We start from the raw sequence: 17,095 nt of genomic DNA, 5'->3' as shown, positions 1-17,095 counted from the left end.
GGGAATTGATTAGTGAAGGTGTCCTTTCCACCCTGTTCAGGAGGATGAACGAAGAGTACGGGACTTCCCCCCGACTTAAGGATCTGAGAGGGAAGGGGAGATCGGCGCCCCGGGGTTCCGCTGGTGGTTGGGTGGGAGACGGGGAGCCTTGGTGCTTCGGCGATCCCTGGGCCTGCCGGCTCCTAGATCTGACTTACCTAGGCCACCCCCTCCAACCCGTTTTTCTTGGATTCAATCCTTGATTCTCCCCTTTGGTGAAATTCTTGTAGCTTCGAAAGTCACCAGGTTTCTAATCTATTAGAACCGGGCAGGGGGGTTATATGGACCGGGGAACGTGGGAAAAGTTTCTGGGTGGAGAGGGGTTTCTATGGCTCTGAAAGTCCCTCGGTAGATTGGAAGAGGCCTACGTTGATCTGCTTTGAGTCCCGCCTCGTGGCGCTGACTGCATGGCCCTGGCTGTCTCCTTGCGCAGCCGAGATTGGATTTGAAGACTGATTAGCGCTTTATTCTCTTTTTCCTCTTGTGTTTTCCAATGACTTTTATTCCTAGACCGGGTAACTTATGCCTCCCGAGTTAGAGAGAAAAAAGCAGTGCAATCATGTGTAGATTTGCTCTGTGTAGTAATAGGGGGAAGTGGTGTTCTCATTCGAGTACCCCCGTGGGCGAAGGGATCTCCCCCAACGTGCTACAGGCCTTAGCCTACTTCAAGAACTGGTGTTATGTAGTCCCTGATGGGGAAAGATGGCCGCCTCCACACCCGGCATTACCACGAGGTTTTGTGAATGTTTCCCCTCTAGTGCTTCCAGCTCCCTTATTGATTAGTTAGTCTTTTTTTTTTTTTTTTAATGGGCACTACTGGCCTTTCAGCTTGATGAGCACTTGGATGCCTAGAAATGTACTTGCTTAAAAGTTGCAAACGTTTTAAAACTGTGTAACATTTTGTAGAGTTCTGATCTTGCATGTGTGTTTTTGGTGCAGGCTTGTCAGCCGTGCACAAAATTGTAAGATGTATTCAAGTTTACCGATCCTGTGCTTTTGTAGTATGCACAAAACCTCAATATTAATTGAAAAAAACGTGTTTTTAAACTATACAACTAAATGCAATAAACAATAATAAAATTGACTAGATCTAGATAGCTTATAAATCTATAAGAACTGTAGGGAAACTAGACTTAACTGGGTGAAATGTCATTTCTGTCTTGAACTGAAATCGTGCAGTCGTCACCTTTTTGCATATTGGGAGTGCTTTCAGTATCTTTTCCAATATAAAAGGTTGTGCATCATTGGAAACTGGCTAACTATATTGTGACTATCTGAAATAGAAATTAAGGGTTTGACAGAATCCAGATTGCCATGGCACCAAGTATTTAGTGCCCCAGATGTACCCCTGTATGTCAGACCAAGGAATTCTCCATATGCCCTGGAATTCACTATTTCTCTCATCAAGAACTTTGTCAGCCTGCGAGTTACCCAGAAGGTAGCAGTAAAGGGGTTACTCTAGAGAGATTTCAGTGGCTGAAAATAGTAGTCCCAGTGCTGGCCTACCTCTCAGGGTTGTTATAGCATTTTATTTTGTGGTTTACAAAATGAATGAATCCTTCCAGCTGATTCTCCACATTACAGGTGCCTCATAGTTTCCCAATTCTGCATGGAAATTCTTCATTCTGTCAGATGAGTTTTTTTCTATCATTCTTAAATATGAGGTTTGCTTTCTTAACACCCATCAGAGAACATCACCATGGCTTTCTTCAGTTTTTCATGTTCGGTTCAAAGCCTTTCTATTGGGCCTTGCCACACTGTTCTCCAGAGTGATGGTAGTGGTCATGCCCGCCTGTGTGGGGAAGTTATCTTGCTTCAGTTGTTCCTGGATGCCTAAAATTCTATGCCTGCTGCCAGTAGTAGCTAGGGCTTGGAAAAAGGGTGGAAGTATGGGAGAGGTTGGAAGGAGAAAGTTGGGATCCTTAGAAAAGAAAAACTTAATATAAAAGGAAGTAGAAGCTCCAAAAAATCTTGTTTTTATTCTTGGCTCCTATTAATTTTGGCTGGTAATATTGATCATTGATTCTCATATTTATCTTCTCTGCATTTAAACCACTATTATCCCAGGACAAGCAGGATGCTAGTCCTCACATATGGGTGACGTCACTGATTGAGCCCTATCTCAGAAAACTTTCTGTCAAAGTTTCTAGAAACTTTTGACTGGCACACTGAGGCCACTGAGCATGCTCAGCATGCCATAATTCCCTGATCCACAGGGGTCTCCCTTCAGTCTTCTTTTTTCCGTGCTGCTGTTAGCCTCACGGATAAGGAGCCTTGTGTGGTAAATTCACTCTAGAAAAAGTTAAAAAAAATTTTCAGAAAAAGTTATCCCACCGTAGGGTTTTCCCTCTTTTTCATCTCCGGTGAGTGAATTAAATTTTTCTGTCGATTCCGTTAGCGTTAAAATCCAGTTAGAAGGTCGTTGACGGCTGTCTGGCCTTAGACATGGCTACCGGGTTTAAAAAATGCATCTTTTTCATCTTCAGCTGATGCCGTCGCCTTTGACTTCAACACAATCGTCTCCGGCTGGAGCGGTTAAAAAAAAGTAGTTCTAAAAACGACATCGTCCGGACGAAGCGGGTGACCGACCATCACCGACCCCCTTCTGGTAGTCTATAAAGTCTACTTCGACCATCGAAACAAAGGGCATTGACATCGAAGACCTCTGGATCCAGATTCAGACACGATGCCTGGAGTTCCCTCTATACCCATCGAACCAACTCCTAAGAAACCTTGGAGGGAGGAGTCAATGCCCTCGAGACCTGCGACTCCTAGGCGATCCCCACCGATATCTGTATTGGGAACCGTGCCTCCACAGGAACCTGTGGAGCGGCCGGTTTTGCCTTCACTGCCTCCCCCTATAGCTGCTTTGACTTCATCAGCTATAAGGGCGGAACTGGACGGTTATATCCGCCAGGCAGTTCGAGATGCGCTCCGAGAGATGCCTTCGATGCCAGCGCCGGTGGCGATTTCACCTTCGATGCCGATTCCATTAGTCACAGTCCATCGCCAGCTCCGACTCCATCAACGATGCCAGATATGTCGTTGTTGGCACAAATACTGGCTAAATTGGATACTCTTATCGGTGCCATTCCGGTGCAGCCATTAGATACTCCGATGCCACAACCTACAGGGGAAGAGATAATGAAAAATCTACCGATGCCTGAACCCATACCAGGTCCATCGGGAATCTCTCATCCCAAACCTCCTTTTTCTCCATTATTTCCATCAAGACCACCGATTAAAAAAAAAACTTCGATGCCCTCAATACCATCGATCCATCTTCCATCGACCCCTTCCGCGTCCACCTTCCTCAGACACTTGGGGTGATGGAGATACCGATACTTCATCTGAGGATGTCCTATCGGATCCCTTGCCTTCAGAGGGAAGGAAGAAGTCCCCCTCCCCACCCCGAGGATCTCTCCTTTTCTAAAGAGATGGCTGATATCATCCGATTCCAATTAGTATCTGTAGAAGATACCAGACAAAAAACGCTGGAAGTCTTGCAATTCGTGGACCCACCAAAAAGTCCTGGCAATACCAGTACATGAAGTCCTTGTGGAATTACAGCACAGGTTATGGGAACACCCTTGTACCATACCACCTGTAAATAAATGGACTGATGCCACCTATTTGGTACAGCACATTCCAGGCTTTCAGAAGCCCCAACTACCTCACCAATTGGTGGTAGTAGAGTTGGCCCAAAAGAAATCTGAGGATTAAACCACATTAATCTAATCCTGGAAAAGAACACATATTTTTGGATACCATTGGCAGAAAGATGTTCCAAGGCTCATTGCTAGTTTCCAGAACTGCGTCCTACTAACTTTATATGACGCAGTACCAACGTAATCTGTGGAAACAACTCCAAGAATTATCTGAATCTCTTCCTCAACAGTTCCAGTATTACTTCAATAACATCATTTATAAAGGCCTGGAACCTGGAAAACATGAAGTTAGAGCAGCCTATGATAGCTTTGAAACTTTATCCAGGATGGCTGCTACAGGCATTAGTGGTCACAGATGGGCCTAGCTGAAGGCCTCAGACCTAAGGTCAGAAATACAAGAAAAGCTCGCGGATATTCCTTGTACAGGAGATAATCTCTTTGGAGACGAGGTACGTGAGGCAGTCTCACAACTGAAAGAGCACTCGGAAACTCTACGTTGGCTTTTCTCTGTTCCGCCAGAATCCCAGCCTTCTACATGTAGACCTCCAAGGAAAGATTCCAAAAGGCCATTTTATGAACTGGCTCCTGTGGAAGGAGTAGTTAAACTCTTAAAGTATAGACTGTGGAGTAGCAATCTGTTATGAATCTGTAGCTGAAGACTCCTGATGGGGAAGGAGTAGCCATCTGTTACCAGCGGAGTGCTTAGAAGAGGACACTCTGCTGTAGAGGAATGTAGATAGGTGGATCCTTGGGCCGATGGCAGATGACTGCGCCCTCAGGAGGATATCCTGAGAGGGACCACTGGCTAGGCTTGGGTATGGAGACAGACACAGGCAGGTGGCAGTAGTGAGCTGATATGCCCGGCAGGGCTGAAGTCCCTCAGGTACTGGAACAGCGATCCCAGGGTGGCTGAGCTGTAGAGAAGCTATAGATAGGGTATGCTGTGTTCATAGCCAGAACTGGATGATAACTCACATATGGTCTTAAGGAAGCTCAGTAGCTGGAAAGGGTTAGGCCCTCAGAGCGAGTACCTGGTTCCAGGGGAAGCTCTGAGAGAGCGATGGTAAATCACAAATGTCTGCATCTGTGATAGCTTCCAGGCAGTAGAGAATCTTCAGAGTGTTCAGGAACATGAGCCCTCGAGGAGCGAGTACCGGTTTCTATCTGCAATCTAAAATAAAGAAAAGAGAGTGAGGCCCCCGAGGAGCGGGTACCCCTGGTAAGTCCGAGTAGGCGGAGTAGCTTGGACGAATCCTTGCTAACTCAATTAGTTAGCGAATACTGAGACCTTTTATATTGGAAGTGGATGACGTCATCCCAGGGGACGCCCCCGAGGTTCACGCCCTTGCTGGTACATCATAACGGAACATGCGCGCCCTACGTCATCAGGCAACATGGCGGATCTGCAGTGTCGTGCCGGACCGGGGATGCCGGAGGGAGACAGCAAGGAGATGCCGCGGCAGCTAACCGTCCATCAGACCCGGAGGGATTCGGTAAAGAGGGTGGAGTGAGGGCATCGAGCAGCGACGGGCGCAACACCTACATCCCATATTAGACCTCTGGAAACTCAACAAATTTCTACGGAAAGAAAAATTCAGAATGGTATCATTAGGCACCATGCTGCCTCTACTTCAAAAAGGAGATTGGCTCTGTTCTCTGGATCTTCAAGACGCTTATGCTCACATTCCAATATTCCCTCCTCATAGAAGTATCTGCGATTCCTCAACATTTCCAGTACAGAGTTCTACCGTTGAGACTTGCCTCAGCACCTCGAGTGTTCACAAAGTGCCTAGTGGTGGCAGCGGCCCAGTTACACAAGGAAAGTGTACACGGTTTTCCCTACCTGGACGACTGGCTCATCAGAAGCCAGACGAGAGTTGAGAGCTCCTTGTCTTAAGTTCACAATAAATCTACTCCCATTATTTGGAATTCCTAATCAAGTACCAGAAATCCCATTTCATACCATCTTGCCTGTTGCAATTCATCGGAGCAGATTTAAACACCATAACGTCAAATGCTTTCCTTCCAAAAGACAGTGCACAAACACTCTCCTCATTAGCAGAATCTCTACGCACACACACATGCGACAGCCCATCAATTGCTAACTCTCCTGGATCACATGGCCTCCACAGTTCGTCACTCCTATGGCCAGGTTAGCCATGAGGATCACTCAATGGACATTGAGAGCGCAGTGGATACAAGCCATTCAACCACTGTCCTCTCCAATTCAAGTAACTCAACTATGTTCCTCACTCCTCTGGTGGACGAACATAGACAACTTACTCACAGGCCTACCTTTCCAACAACCAGTTCCACAAGTAACTTTAACTACAGATGCATCCACCTTAGGGTGGGGAGCACACACAGGACATCTCCAAACTCGAGGTACTTGGATGAAATTCGAAGCAACGTTTCAAATCAATTTCCTAGAGCTTCGAGCTATACATTATGTGCTGCATGCGTTCAAGGGCTGCCTTTTCCACAAAACTGTCCTAATACAGACAGACAACACAGTAGCCATGTGGTAACTGAACAAGCAAAGAGGTACAGGCTCGTATCTCCTTTGTCAAGAAGCAGCACAAATTTGGGACTGGGCCCTGACTCGTTCCATGTTTCTCCGGGCCACTTATCTGGAACGCATTCACAACGTAGTTGCAGACCGCCTCAGTCGTCAGTTCCAACCTCACGAGTTGTCCCTGGATCCCTTAGTAGCGACCATGATATTTCAGCGTTGGGGTCAACCAACAGTAGACCTCTTTGCATCCGAACTGAATCACAAAGTGAACAGATTCTGCTCCCTGCACAAGCAGAGAAACCAGTTAGCCCAGGACGCCTTTGCTCACCCCTGGAATTCAGGTCTTCTATACACGTATCCCCTGATACCACTACAACAGGACAAGGGGTCCATGATACTCATAGCCCCGTATTGGCCTTGACAAGTATGGTTTCCCATACTCCTCGATCTCTCTATCAGAGAACCAATTCGCCTGGGCACAGCACCCATTCTCATAACTCAGGATCAGGGCCGGTTGCGCCATCCCAACCTTGAGTCCCTATCTCCAACAGCCTGGATGTTGAAAGCTTGATCTTACAATCACTCAATCTTTCAACTAATGTCTCTCAAGTGCTTGTAGCTTCACATAAACCTTCCACACGAAAAAAGGACAGTTCAAAGTGAAAAAGATTCACCACGTGGTGTGCACAGAAAAGTATTGACCCTTTTTCCTGCCCCATAACGTTTTTATTAGACTATCTCTGGAACCTTTCAGAGTCTGGTCTCCAGACCTCGTCAGTAAGAGTACATCTCAGTACAATCTCAGCGTACCATGATGCAGTAGGGGATGCACTGATTTGTTAGATTTATGAGAGGTTTAATTAATCTTAAACCCCCTATACGACCACTGGTCACTGAATGGGACCTTAATGTGGTGCTTACGAGGCTCATGTGTTCTCCTTTTGAACCCATGTCCTCCTGTGATCTTAAGTTTTTAACATGGACATCTCTATTCCTCATAGCTATTACATCTGCTAGAAGGGTTAGTGAGTTACAAGCACTTGTCACATACTCACCCTATACAAAAGTTTTACATGAGTGGTACTCCGTACACACCCTAAATTCCTTCCCAAGGCAGTTACTGAATTCCACTTGAATCATCCATAGTCTTGCCCACATTCTTTCCAAAACCTCACTCTCACCAGGGTGAAAGTACTTTACACCCCTTGGACTTGTAAGCGTGCGCTTGCATATTACCTAGATCGCACTGCAGTCCACAGAAAATCCACCCAGCTCTTTGTTTCTTTTGATAAAAACAAACCAGGTAAAGCAGTGGGCAAACAAACTCTCTCCAGCTGGCTAGCAGAGTGTATAGAGTTCTGCTATGCAAAAGCAGACCTTCCTCTCCAAGGGCGAGCAAAGGCGCATTCAGTGAGAGCGATGTCAGCTTCAGTAGCACACTATCGTTCAGTGCCAATAGCAGATATATGTAAAGCCGCAACATGGAGTTCTCTTCACACCGTTGCAGCTCACTACTGCCTGGACAAGGAAGGAAGACAGGATTCAGCCTACAGACAATCTGCCTTAACTTGTTTCCAGTATAATCCCAACTCCTTCCGCATCCAACCTGCTGTGATTTCAGGCTGCATCATTTTTCCCAACAGTACACCAGTTGTTGTGCCTGTTGCACTAGTTGTGCACTGTTGGTTCAATACCAGGATGACTCTCACCCATATGTGAGGACTAGCATCCTGCTTGTCCTGGGATAAAGCAAAATTGCTTACCTTGTAATAGGTGTTATCCCAGGACAGCAGGATGTAGTCATCACGAAACCCACCTGCCTCCCCTTGGCGTTGGGTCTGATACGTTTTATTTTATTTTTGGCTAAAGCTTATTGCTACAAACGAGTCTGAAGGGAGACCCCTGTGGATCAGGGAATTATGGCATGCTGAGCATGATCAGTGGCCTCAGTGTGCCAGTAAAAAGTTTCTAGAAACTTTGACAGAAAGTTTCCCGTGATAGGGCTCAGTCAGTGACATCACCCATATGTGAGGACTACATCCTGCTGTCCTGGGATAACACCTATTACAAGGTAAGCAATTTTGCGACTTTTTAAATGCTCCTACTCACCATGCCTACTGTTAATGAAATCAGTAATTCCATTGGGCTCTTTGGTCTTTATCAAATGCCTCTTTTTAATACCTTTTATTTTGCGAATATTTTATACAAGCAATCTTGTTGAAAGAGAAAATGTACAGAAAATTCCCAATTAAGAGAAAATTAAAGAAAAACAGAATACATTCAAATCTTGAGATCAACTTTGGGGGGGAAAGGCAACATATCAAATGTCATAAATCTATATATGGGGGATCAATTGGGAAAAAAATCTGGAAGTTAAGCAGAAATTCAGTAAGAAATGAAAGTGAAATCTTACAATTGAAATATTAGCATAAACCATTGGAGTTACTTCAGAAATAATTAAAAAAACTGGATTTGGCCCTAATGTACCCCTAGATCTTTATATATATATAAAAAAAAAAAAGTGAAACTATAATGGTAAAACTAGAGAGCATAAAAAATATCTATTCTGAAGCCACTTTTAATGATCAGTATGTCCTACTTTGTGACCTGAGCCAGTCCTACAATGCTTTTTGTTGAGCAAAATGGTTGTTCCCAAGACAGCTAAGCTGATATACAGTAGGAGTATGGGACCCTTGGAAATTGTATCAAACAGATTTGGCAGATTATGGTGTCTTAAATGAGGCCAAAACATCTTTGAGCTGGTTTCTAACACATTGCTCATTTGGTCTTTACAGCTTCAGTTCATTGCCCAGTGTGTAAGCATCAATGTTTTCAGAAGGATATTGTGGAGAATTATTTTCTGAGGGAGAGCACCACTGCAGGGGTGAGTGATCCCCAAAAGGAATCCAGCAAGGTAAGGGTACACAAAATTATGTATATTTCTCTGTAATTTAGGGGCATCTTACCAGATTTAGGGATCATTTAGGGTCATGATTACCAGAGTCAGACTCAGCTATGAATGATCTTGAAGAGACAGTAGGTCACTAGACAGAGCCACCATGCTTGGCCATTCTGAGGTGAGTTTTGGTAGTTTTTATACTGTTCTAGGAATTATACCTTCATTTCTCTTGTTAGCAGTCATTTTTCGTGTTCCCCATAGAGTGCACCTCTTCAGCTTGTAAGTGTGCACGCTGAGCCTTAATAGTAGCTGTTGTGCTATGGAATATGCGCGCCCCCCCCCCCCCCGGCAGATAAACAGGCTGAATTAGCCATGCTGTCCGGGACATTCCTCCGGGGCAGCCAGGTGGATCTTCTTAAAGATGACAGAGCTTTGCTCCTTTCCAGTACAGCTCCATCTTTCGCCTCAGTGTGTTGAATGCGGAGCTTTTTTTTCTCTCCTCGGAGTACAAATTTTATCTTCGGAAATGACTCCCGGACCATCTGCCAGTGCAGAAAGAGTGTCAGTTACAGACGTGCATAATTATTGTTACTTGTGCCTGGGCCCAGAGCACAGTCAAGCTTCCTGCAGGGACTGTTGCTGCATGGCCACCAGCCCCAACACGCCACCAAGATCGCCCAGCTGCAAGAGGAAAACTCGTGGTCTTATGCCCCCTACTTGGAGCACCTATCTGCTCTTCTCTGGGGCCATTCACAGAATGCCCTAAAAAAAAAACCCAAAAAGGGCCTCCTCCTTGGGACCTCTGAACAAGCAGCATGGGCAGGTGGGCTTGTACCCCTCCATACGTCGGCGCCTCCAAGCCTCCCAAATGCATGGAGTCTCTGGAGATGTGCTGCCTCAACCCGCGGGGAAATTGTCATCTGGCTTAGAGCCTTTGCAGCCGGTGAGAGTGCCGCTCCACACCGACGTGATGCAAACCATGAAGCAACGCACGCATCAAATCCGAAGTGGAAGGAGGCATCGCTGCTCGGCACATCGACACATCGCCAAGCATAGTCTGGCTCGATGCGGGATGGCTCCTCGACACAGAAGCTGACGCAGGGGCATGTAATGTCTAAGACCTTCATGCAAAAACTGTTCGAGTCATCGGGAACCATTTGCCTTCCATCCCTCGACTGGGAAGACCTCCCAGAGTCTCTTCTTTCTCTGGACCCACAGGTGGTCTTCACCCCTAATGATTTGGTGCTCGGGTTTTCTTATGTAGAGCCGGCATCAGAGTTCATGTCCACCGGCTCCTCTGAATCCTCAGAGCGAGTCTCCTCTTTGTCCTTAATATCCAGAAGAAGTCTTCACAATTGCAGGAACCCCTCCGAAACAGACATGTCTACCACAACGGAGTGGTCGCAAGTCCGGCCCAGAGGTCCTGACTTAGACATTCCGCTGGCAGCACTGCCCCCAGGGAATTCCTCGGTGAATGGTTAATTTCGTCACGGCAGAGGGGACCTGACTTCATAGGCAGTCTTGCAAACTTCCAGAATCTTAACCTAGTTCCTCTCCTCTGACAAGGTAGGAGGCAGACCAACTTTGACTCAGCAAGGTAACAATAGTCAACTTCTGCCTTGTGGCCTGGCCCCTCAGCACACTCTGCAAACGGATGTTTCCCTGCAGTTCTCACCAACTACTTCGCTGGGTTCCTCTCCACCGGAAGACCTCTCCTATTCAAAACTTGTGGAAACGGTGGGCACTTAACATTGAAACACAGAAGGTACCAGACCCGCGTGCTGGGGATTCTGAAGATTTGATGCGCCGGCCAAGCCGACCGCTTTGCCATTCCATGTGGTGCTAGTCTTGGTCATGACGAAAGCTTGGGAATCCCCTCTTCCGGTCAGCGACCTGACTGAAAACACCTCAAATTCCTGATGAGACGGTCTCCATTCTATAGTATGGTCCAACTCCCGCACACCTGTGGTCGAGGTGGCCATGAAGACAGCCAAAAAAGATCACGCCTCCGTTGGAATACTTCTCCAGGGATGACTGAAAGTACCTAGACAACTTCAGCCAAAGAGTATTCCAGGTGGGTATGCTGAACATAGGTTCAGCAGCACCAATTCTACGTTACACAGTACCTGTACAAAAGCCTGAAGTTGCTGAAACCCCACTTCGCCACGCTTTGTTGGATGAAGCCCCACCAAAGCAGTTTCACAACCCGGAGGAGGGTCTAAGACACCTGTTGGGCACAATATGAAGCCTTTGAGACGTCCGCCCGGACTACAGCAGGGGCCATAGTGGCTCGGAGGATGGTGTGGCTTCAGGCTAGCGCCTCCTGTGTCTCCTGGACAACCTGTTTGGAGACCAGTTGCGCAAAACTATAGCCCAGTTGAAAGCAGAGCATAGCAGTCTTGTCCCTGGTGTCTCCCACCGACCAACAGTCCTCATGCAAGAAATATTACCCAACCTACAGAGGCCCATTACCAGCGGTGGTCATACAGGCCATATTCATCCTACCATCCCCCGGCTTATCCGCAAACCCAGCCACAGTTACAACAGCAACAAGGTTGTAACAGGCAACGGAACCAGAGGTGACCATGTCTGCCCCAGATAACAAAACAAAACCTCAGCGGGGTTTTTAGAGGTATTTGGGCCACTCTTACAGCTGAAAGTAGGGGGCAGAGTTACCCTTTTCTATCATTCTTGGGAGGTAATCACCTCCGATCGTTGGGTGCTAAACATTATCAGAGAGGGATACCCATTGAACTTCAAGAAAATCCCAAGTCTCCCCCACAGGGTGCAGCTGCATCAGCTTACCTTAGAGACCAACGCTGGCTGCAAGAGGAAGTAACCAAATTGCTCCAACAAAGTTCTATCCAGCATGTTTCCAGCAGTCAGTTGAACCAGGGATTCTATTCCTAATACTTTCTCATTCCCAAAATATCGGGGAGGTGGGCTCCATCTGATCTTGGACTTACAAGTTCTCAACAAATTCCTAAAAAGGGAGAAGTTCAAGATGACGTCTCAAGACCATCCTTCCCTTTCTATGACCCAGAGATTGGATACATTCACTGGACCTCAGAGATGCATGCTCTCACATCCTGATGCATATTTCCTCTTGGTGGTGCCTGTGCTTTCTGGTCTGCAAGTGTCACTTCCAGTATAAGGTGTTCCCCTTTGTCTCGTCTGCTCCAAGAGTCTTTTACAAAGTGTTAAGCGGTAGCAGGGAATCCAACTATTTCCTTACCTCGACAACTGGTTGGTAGTGGCACCCGCAACCTGCAGCTCTACAGAACAGCTTGGTGGCTACAATCCATTGCCTGGAGGGCACGTGGCTCAGGTACTCGGCCTGGTGCAGTGGCAAGGGCTTGAACCCCTTTTCCTGCTCACCAGAGCTGCTGGAGCATCTCCCTTCCCTGTATCAAGCGGGACTAGCGACTGCTTCAGTGCGGATCCACGTCAGTGCTATTGTAGCCTATCATCTCTTCAGTGGCCTTCCAGAATCCAACCACCCATTCTGTTGGACCTCAATCTGGTGTTGGAACAGCTCATGCTCCCCCCCCCCCCCCTCCCCAAGCCTCTGAAAAGTAGCCATATGAGATCTCACATGGAAGGTACTGTTTTTGTTTGCCCTGACTTTCACAAGAATAGTCAGCGAGTTGCAGGCTTTGGTTCACTATTCACCATACCTTGAATTTCATCACGACAAAGTGGTTATGGACACACCCCCTCATTCTTACCCAGAGTGGTTTTGACTTTCCTCATCAACCAAACCATCACACTGCTCTTCAGCCTGGCAACTGTCCCTAGAACATTCTCCAAAATTATGGTGGTCATGGTGGCGGCACTTGAGGAAAGAAGGCATCCCGGTGCATCCATAAAATACTGGCTGATCCAGGCAAAGTCATTGGAAGAGAGCCTCCAGGTGATCAGCAGGGCCATGTCCCTGCTACAGGAACTTGGTTGGGTTGTGAACATGGACAAGAGCAGCCTCAAGCCCTCCAGTCCTTAGAGTAGCTGGGAGTCCGGTTCAACGTTAAGCAGGACAAAGTCTTCCTCCTTCCCTCGAGGATAAGGAAGCTGATGTGCCAAGTGCTTCGATTGACTAACACAATATGACCCAGGGTGGTGGGCTATCTCAGGTCCTCTGCCAGGTGGTACTGTGGACAAGGGCACACATGCGGCCATTCCAACGCTCCCTGCTGTCACGTTGGAACCCACTGTCTCAAGATTACACGATTTGCCTCCATCTACCGATGGAAGTATGTTCTCAGCTCCAGTGGTGGCTACAAGAAGTTCACCTGTGTGCCCTCAGGACTTAAAACGCCCCAATAAGGGTTACATAGATATGCTATCGGAGCCGGCAGACTTTCAGTCCACTTACAAGTGATCATACTTCCACAGATGGCATTATTGATCTTTTCAACTGTACCATCAACCATGTATTCTGGCCAGACCTCCACAGTGAATGTCAACCAAAATCCATGCAGCAGGCCCAACCCAAACCTGAGTCCAATTTTTGATCCCTCTGAACAATGCTTGGCCCTTTTGTTTCGGTATGGGGAAGAATCCGGACTTTCCTAGAAATGTGGCATCCGATAACCAAGGATCTCTGGGTCCTCAATCGTGCAGTATTGCTACTGGTTGCTTTTCTCCTGGCTACTATGCCTACCACATTATGTGCTCCTCAGTTCAGATCCATCTCACTTGCTGCAGCTTCGCCTAGAAGTCCAATCACTTCTGTGATGAGTGATAGGTATAGTGCGTCTACTACCAATATTTCCTTATCCCCAATAAGGATTGAGGCCCATTCCAGACTTGACATTTGAACAGACATTTTCTCCAAGAGAAAGTTAAAATGAATTCCCTCGGCACTATTCTCCTGAATGGATATGTGCCCTGGATCTAAATGTTGGAGACCCATCCACCCTTCCCATTGGTGCTTTTTTCAGTTCCAAGTAGATTCTTTGCACTACCAATGCAAAGTACGCCTGTTTTGGCCTATTGGCAGTTGAGAGCCTTTATGAAATACCTTGCAGTGGTAGCGGCACACCTGCCTCATCAAGGAATCCCAGGTTTGTCTAGTCACTGTAAGTTTTCAGGAGGAAGTAATTTGTTCCCTCTAAGACCATTTCTTTTGCAATGATTGTACATGAAATTCTTCGGCATGCTTTGCACAACTATCATAGTCATAGTTCTGTCTACCTTCTTTCCCAGGCCACGTGCACATGAAGGAGAGAAAAGCCTTTATACTTTGGATTGTGAAAGGACCTTAGCTTACTATAACAAAAGAACTCTGCTGCATTGCCAGACTTCTAAGCTTTGTATTTTATGACCCTAATAGACGGTATAGTAGTCACCAACAGTACCTTGTCCTGCTGGATAGCAGCCTCTGAGAGACTTGACAGTTTATTTTATAAGTCAGCAGAGTAAAGGCTTACTCTGTGCGGGCTATGGCGACATCGGTGGCTCATTTGCGTGCAGTCCCCATTGACTTGATCTGCCGAGCCGCAACCTGGAGTTCTCTTCACACGTTTGTGGCTCATTGCTGCTTGGACAAGTATGGGCATCAGGACAGTGCCTTCGGTCAATCTATCCTGTACAACCTGTTCCAGACCTGAACCCAACTCTTCTGTTTGTGCTTCTTGTGGGAAACGGTCCCCTAGCAACCCACAGCACCGCGGTTGTTGTGCCCGTTGACACATTGTTCGGCTGCTGTTGATTTTCCCTGTTAGCAGAGACAGACTGGAGCTTGGTATTCACCAACATGTGAGGACTATCATCCTCATTGGAAAGCGCAGTTGCTTACCTGTAACAGGTATTTTCCTAGGACAGCAGGATATTAGTCCTCAGGAATCCCGCCCGTCTCCCCACAGAGTTGTTTGCCTTCCAGTTTGTTTTATTTTTTTGCTCTTATTTTTTTCTGTTACGAGACTGAAGGGGGACTTAATGTGGATAGCGGCATGCTGGGCATGCTCAGTGTGCTGGTCAAAACTTCTAGAAACTGATAAGTTTTCTATGCTGGGCTCCATCGGAGGATGTTACCACATGTGAGGACTAACATCCTGCTGTGCTTGGAGAACACTGCTTATAGGTAAGCACATGCGCTTTCCTGTGGGAAACCCAGAGTATTGTCCTTAACTCCTTTATTTCTTCCCCTTGTATTCTCAGCTGAGAGGGAGTTATAAGAACATAACATAAGAACATGCCATAATGGGTCAGACCAAGGGTCCCTCAAGCCCAGCATCCTGTTTCCAACAGTGGCCAATCCAGGCCATAAGAACCTGGCAAGTACCCAAATCTATTCCATGTTACTGTTGCTAGTAATAGCAGTGGCTATTTTCTAAGTCAACTTAATAGCAGATATTGGGCTTCTCCTCCAATAACTTTTCTAATCCTTTTTTAAACACAGCTACACTAACTGCACTAACCACATCCTCTGGCAACAAATTCCAGAACTTAATTGTGCGTTGAGTGAGAGAATTTTCTCTGATTAGTCTTAAATATGCCACATGCTAACTTCATGGAGTGCCCCCTAGTCTTTCTATTATCCGAAAGAGTAAATAACTGATTCGCATTAACTCATTCTAGACCTCTCATGATTTTAAACACCTCTATCATATCCCCACTCAGCCGTCTCTTCTCCAAGCTGAAAAGTCCTAACCTTTTTAGTCTTTCCTCATAGGGGAGCTGTTTCATTCCCTTCATCATTTTGGTCGCCCTTCTCTGTACCTTCTCCATCGCAACTATATCTTTTTTGAGATGCAGTGACCAGAATTGTACACAGTATTCAAAGTGCGGTCTCACCATGGAGCGATACAGAGGCATTATTTTATTTATTTATTTAAGGTTTTTATATACCGGCAATCATGAAAAACACATCTTGCTGGTTTACATAAAACAGGAGTGCAGTAGATACATCAAACTGTGGCAGAAGGTACAGTTACAATTATGACATTTTCCGTTTTATTCACCATTCCCTTTCTAATAATTCCCAACATTCTGTTTGCTTTTTTGACTGCCGCAGCACACTGAGCCGACGATTTCAATGTGTTATCCACTATGATGCTTAGATCTTTTTCCTGGGTGGTAGCTCCTAATTGTGTAATTATAGCATGGGTTATTTTTCCCTATATGCATCACCTTGCACTTATCCACATTAAATTTCATCTGCCATTTGGATGCCCAATTTTCCAGTCTCCTGGAGGGGGTTTTCTTTTTTTTCTTTTTGGGAGTGTTTGCTTCCATTGTTATGATATAAGTATATTGGCTTTTGACTAGTGGTGATGTCACAGAAAAAATGTCCTTTCCATTCACTAGTAGGTGGTGTAAAAATGTGTTTGAACTGAATTAGCAGAATTGTAAAAGGAAATTTCCTAGTGTGTAGCAGATGGACTCAGGACCAATGGGTATAGTGTACTCCAGTTGGAGACGGATCAGATTTCAATCTGACGTCAGCCCTAGTACATATACCCCTGCAGGAAGTGCAGCTCTTCAGTATTTTCCGTCTTCATATCAGTTAGGGACTACCTGCAGGCTCTCACAGCGTTAAGAGTTAATTTACCGGAGAAAACCCAAAAGAAGAAGAAATCTTACCTCTACAGACGAGCCCCGCTCTCCTGCAGTGACACCCTCTGGTCCCTCTCCCAGTTGAGAATTCCCGAGGTGATTTCCGCGATCCCTCGGAGGTAAGCCTCGGTCCGGCTGCCGACCCTCTGCGCGACCTAGCCCCTGATTTCAGGTGCGACAGAGGCAGCAGGTGCAACCTCGAGCACGGTGGTGAAGGTATTTCCCCTCTCCCCCCGCAGCCGGAGACCGCCCAGAACAAAACCGGGAAGCGCCGAGACAAGGTAAGGTAGAAATCTTTAAAGACTCCGGTCTCCGAAGCTCGAGGAGTCGCACAGGTCGCCAGCCAGGACCAGTGCCACCGGGTTGATCCGCCCTAGCAGGGCTAGACCCCAGTTAGATCCAAGGGTCCTCCCACTG

General features: G+C 46.6%; 1 protein-coding gene across 1 annotated transcript in view; it reads left to right on the top strand.

Moving 5' to 3' along the window:
- Positions 1 to 17,095, top strand: part of TRIM28 (tripartite motif containing 28) — a 68,861-nt gene that overhangs the window by 564 nt on the left and 51,202 nt on the right. The window contains exon 2 of the mRNA XM_029584606.1: positions 9,018 to 9,136. Coding sequence (XP_029440466.1) covers positions 9,018 to 9,136 — 119 coding nt within the window. The remainder of the gene's footprint in view (positions 1 to 9,017; positions 9,137 to 17,095) is intronic.

This window comes from Rhinatrema bivittatum, chromosome 19, assembly GCF_901001135.1.
Source record: "Rhinatrema bivittatum chromosome 19, aRhiBiv1.1, whole genome shotgun sequence".
In the NCBI taxonomy this organism is placed as follows: Eukaryota; Metazoa; Chordata; class Amphibia; order Gymnophiona; family Rhinatrematidae; genus Rhinatrema; species Rhinatrema bivittatum.
Note: the sequence above shows the minus strand (reverse complement) of the source record. Positions and strands in the feature narration are given on the sequence as shown.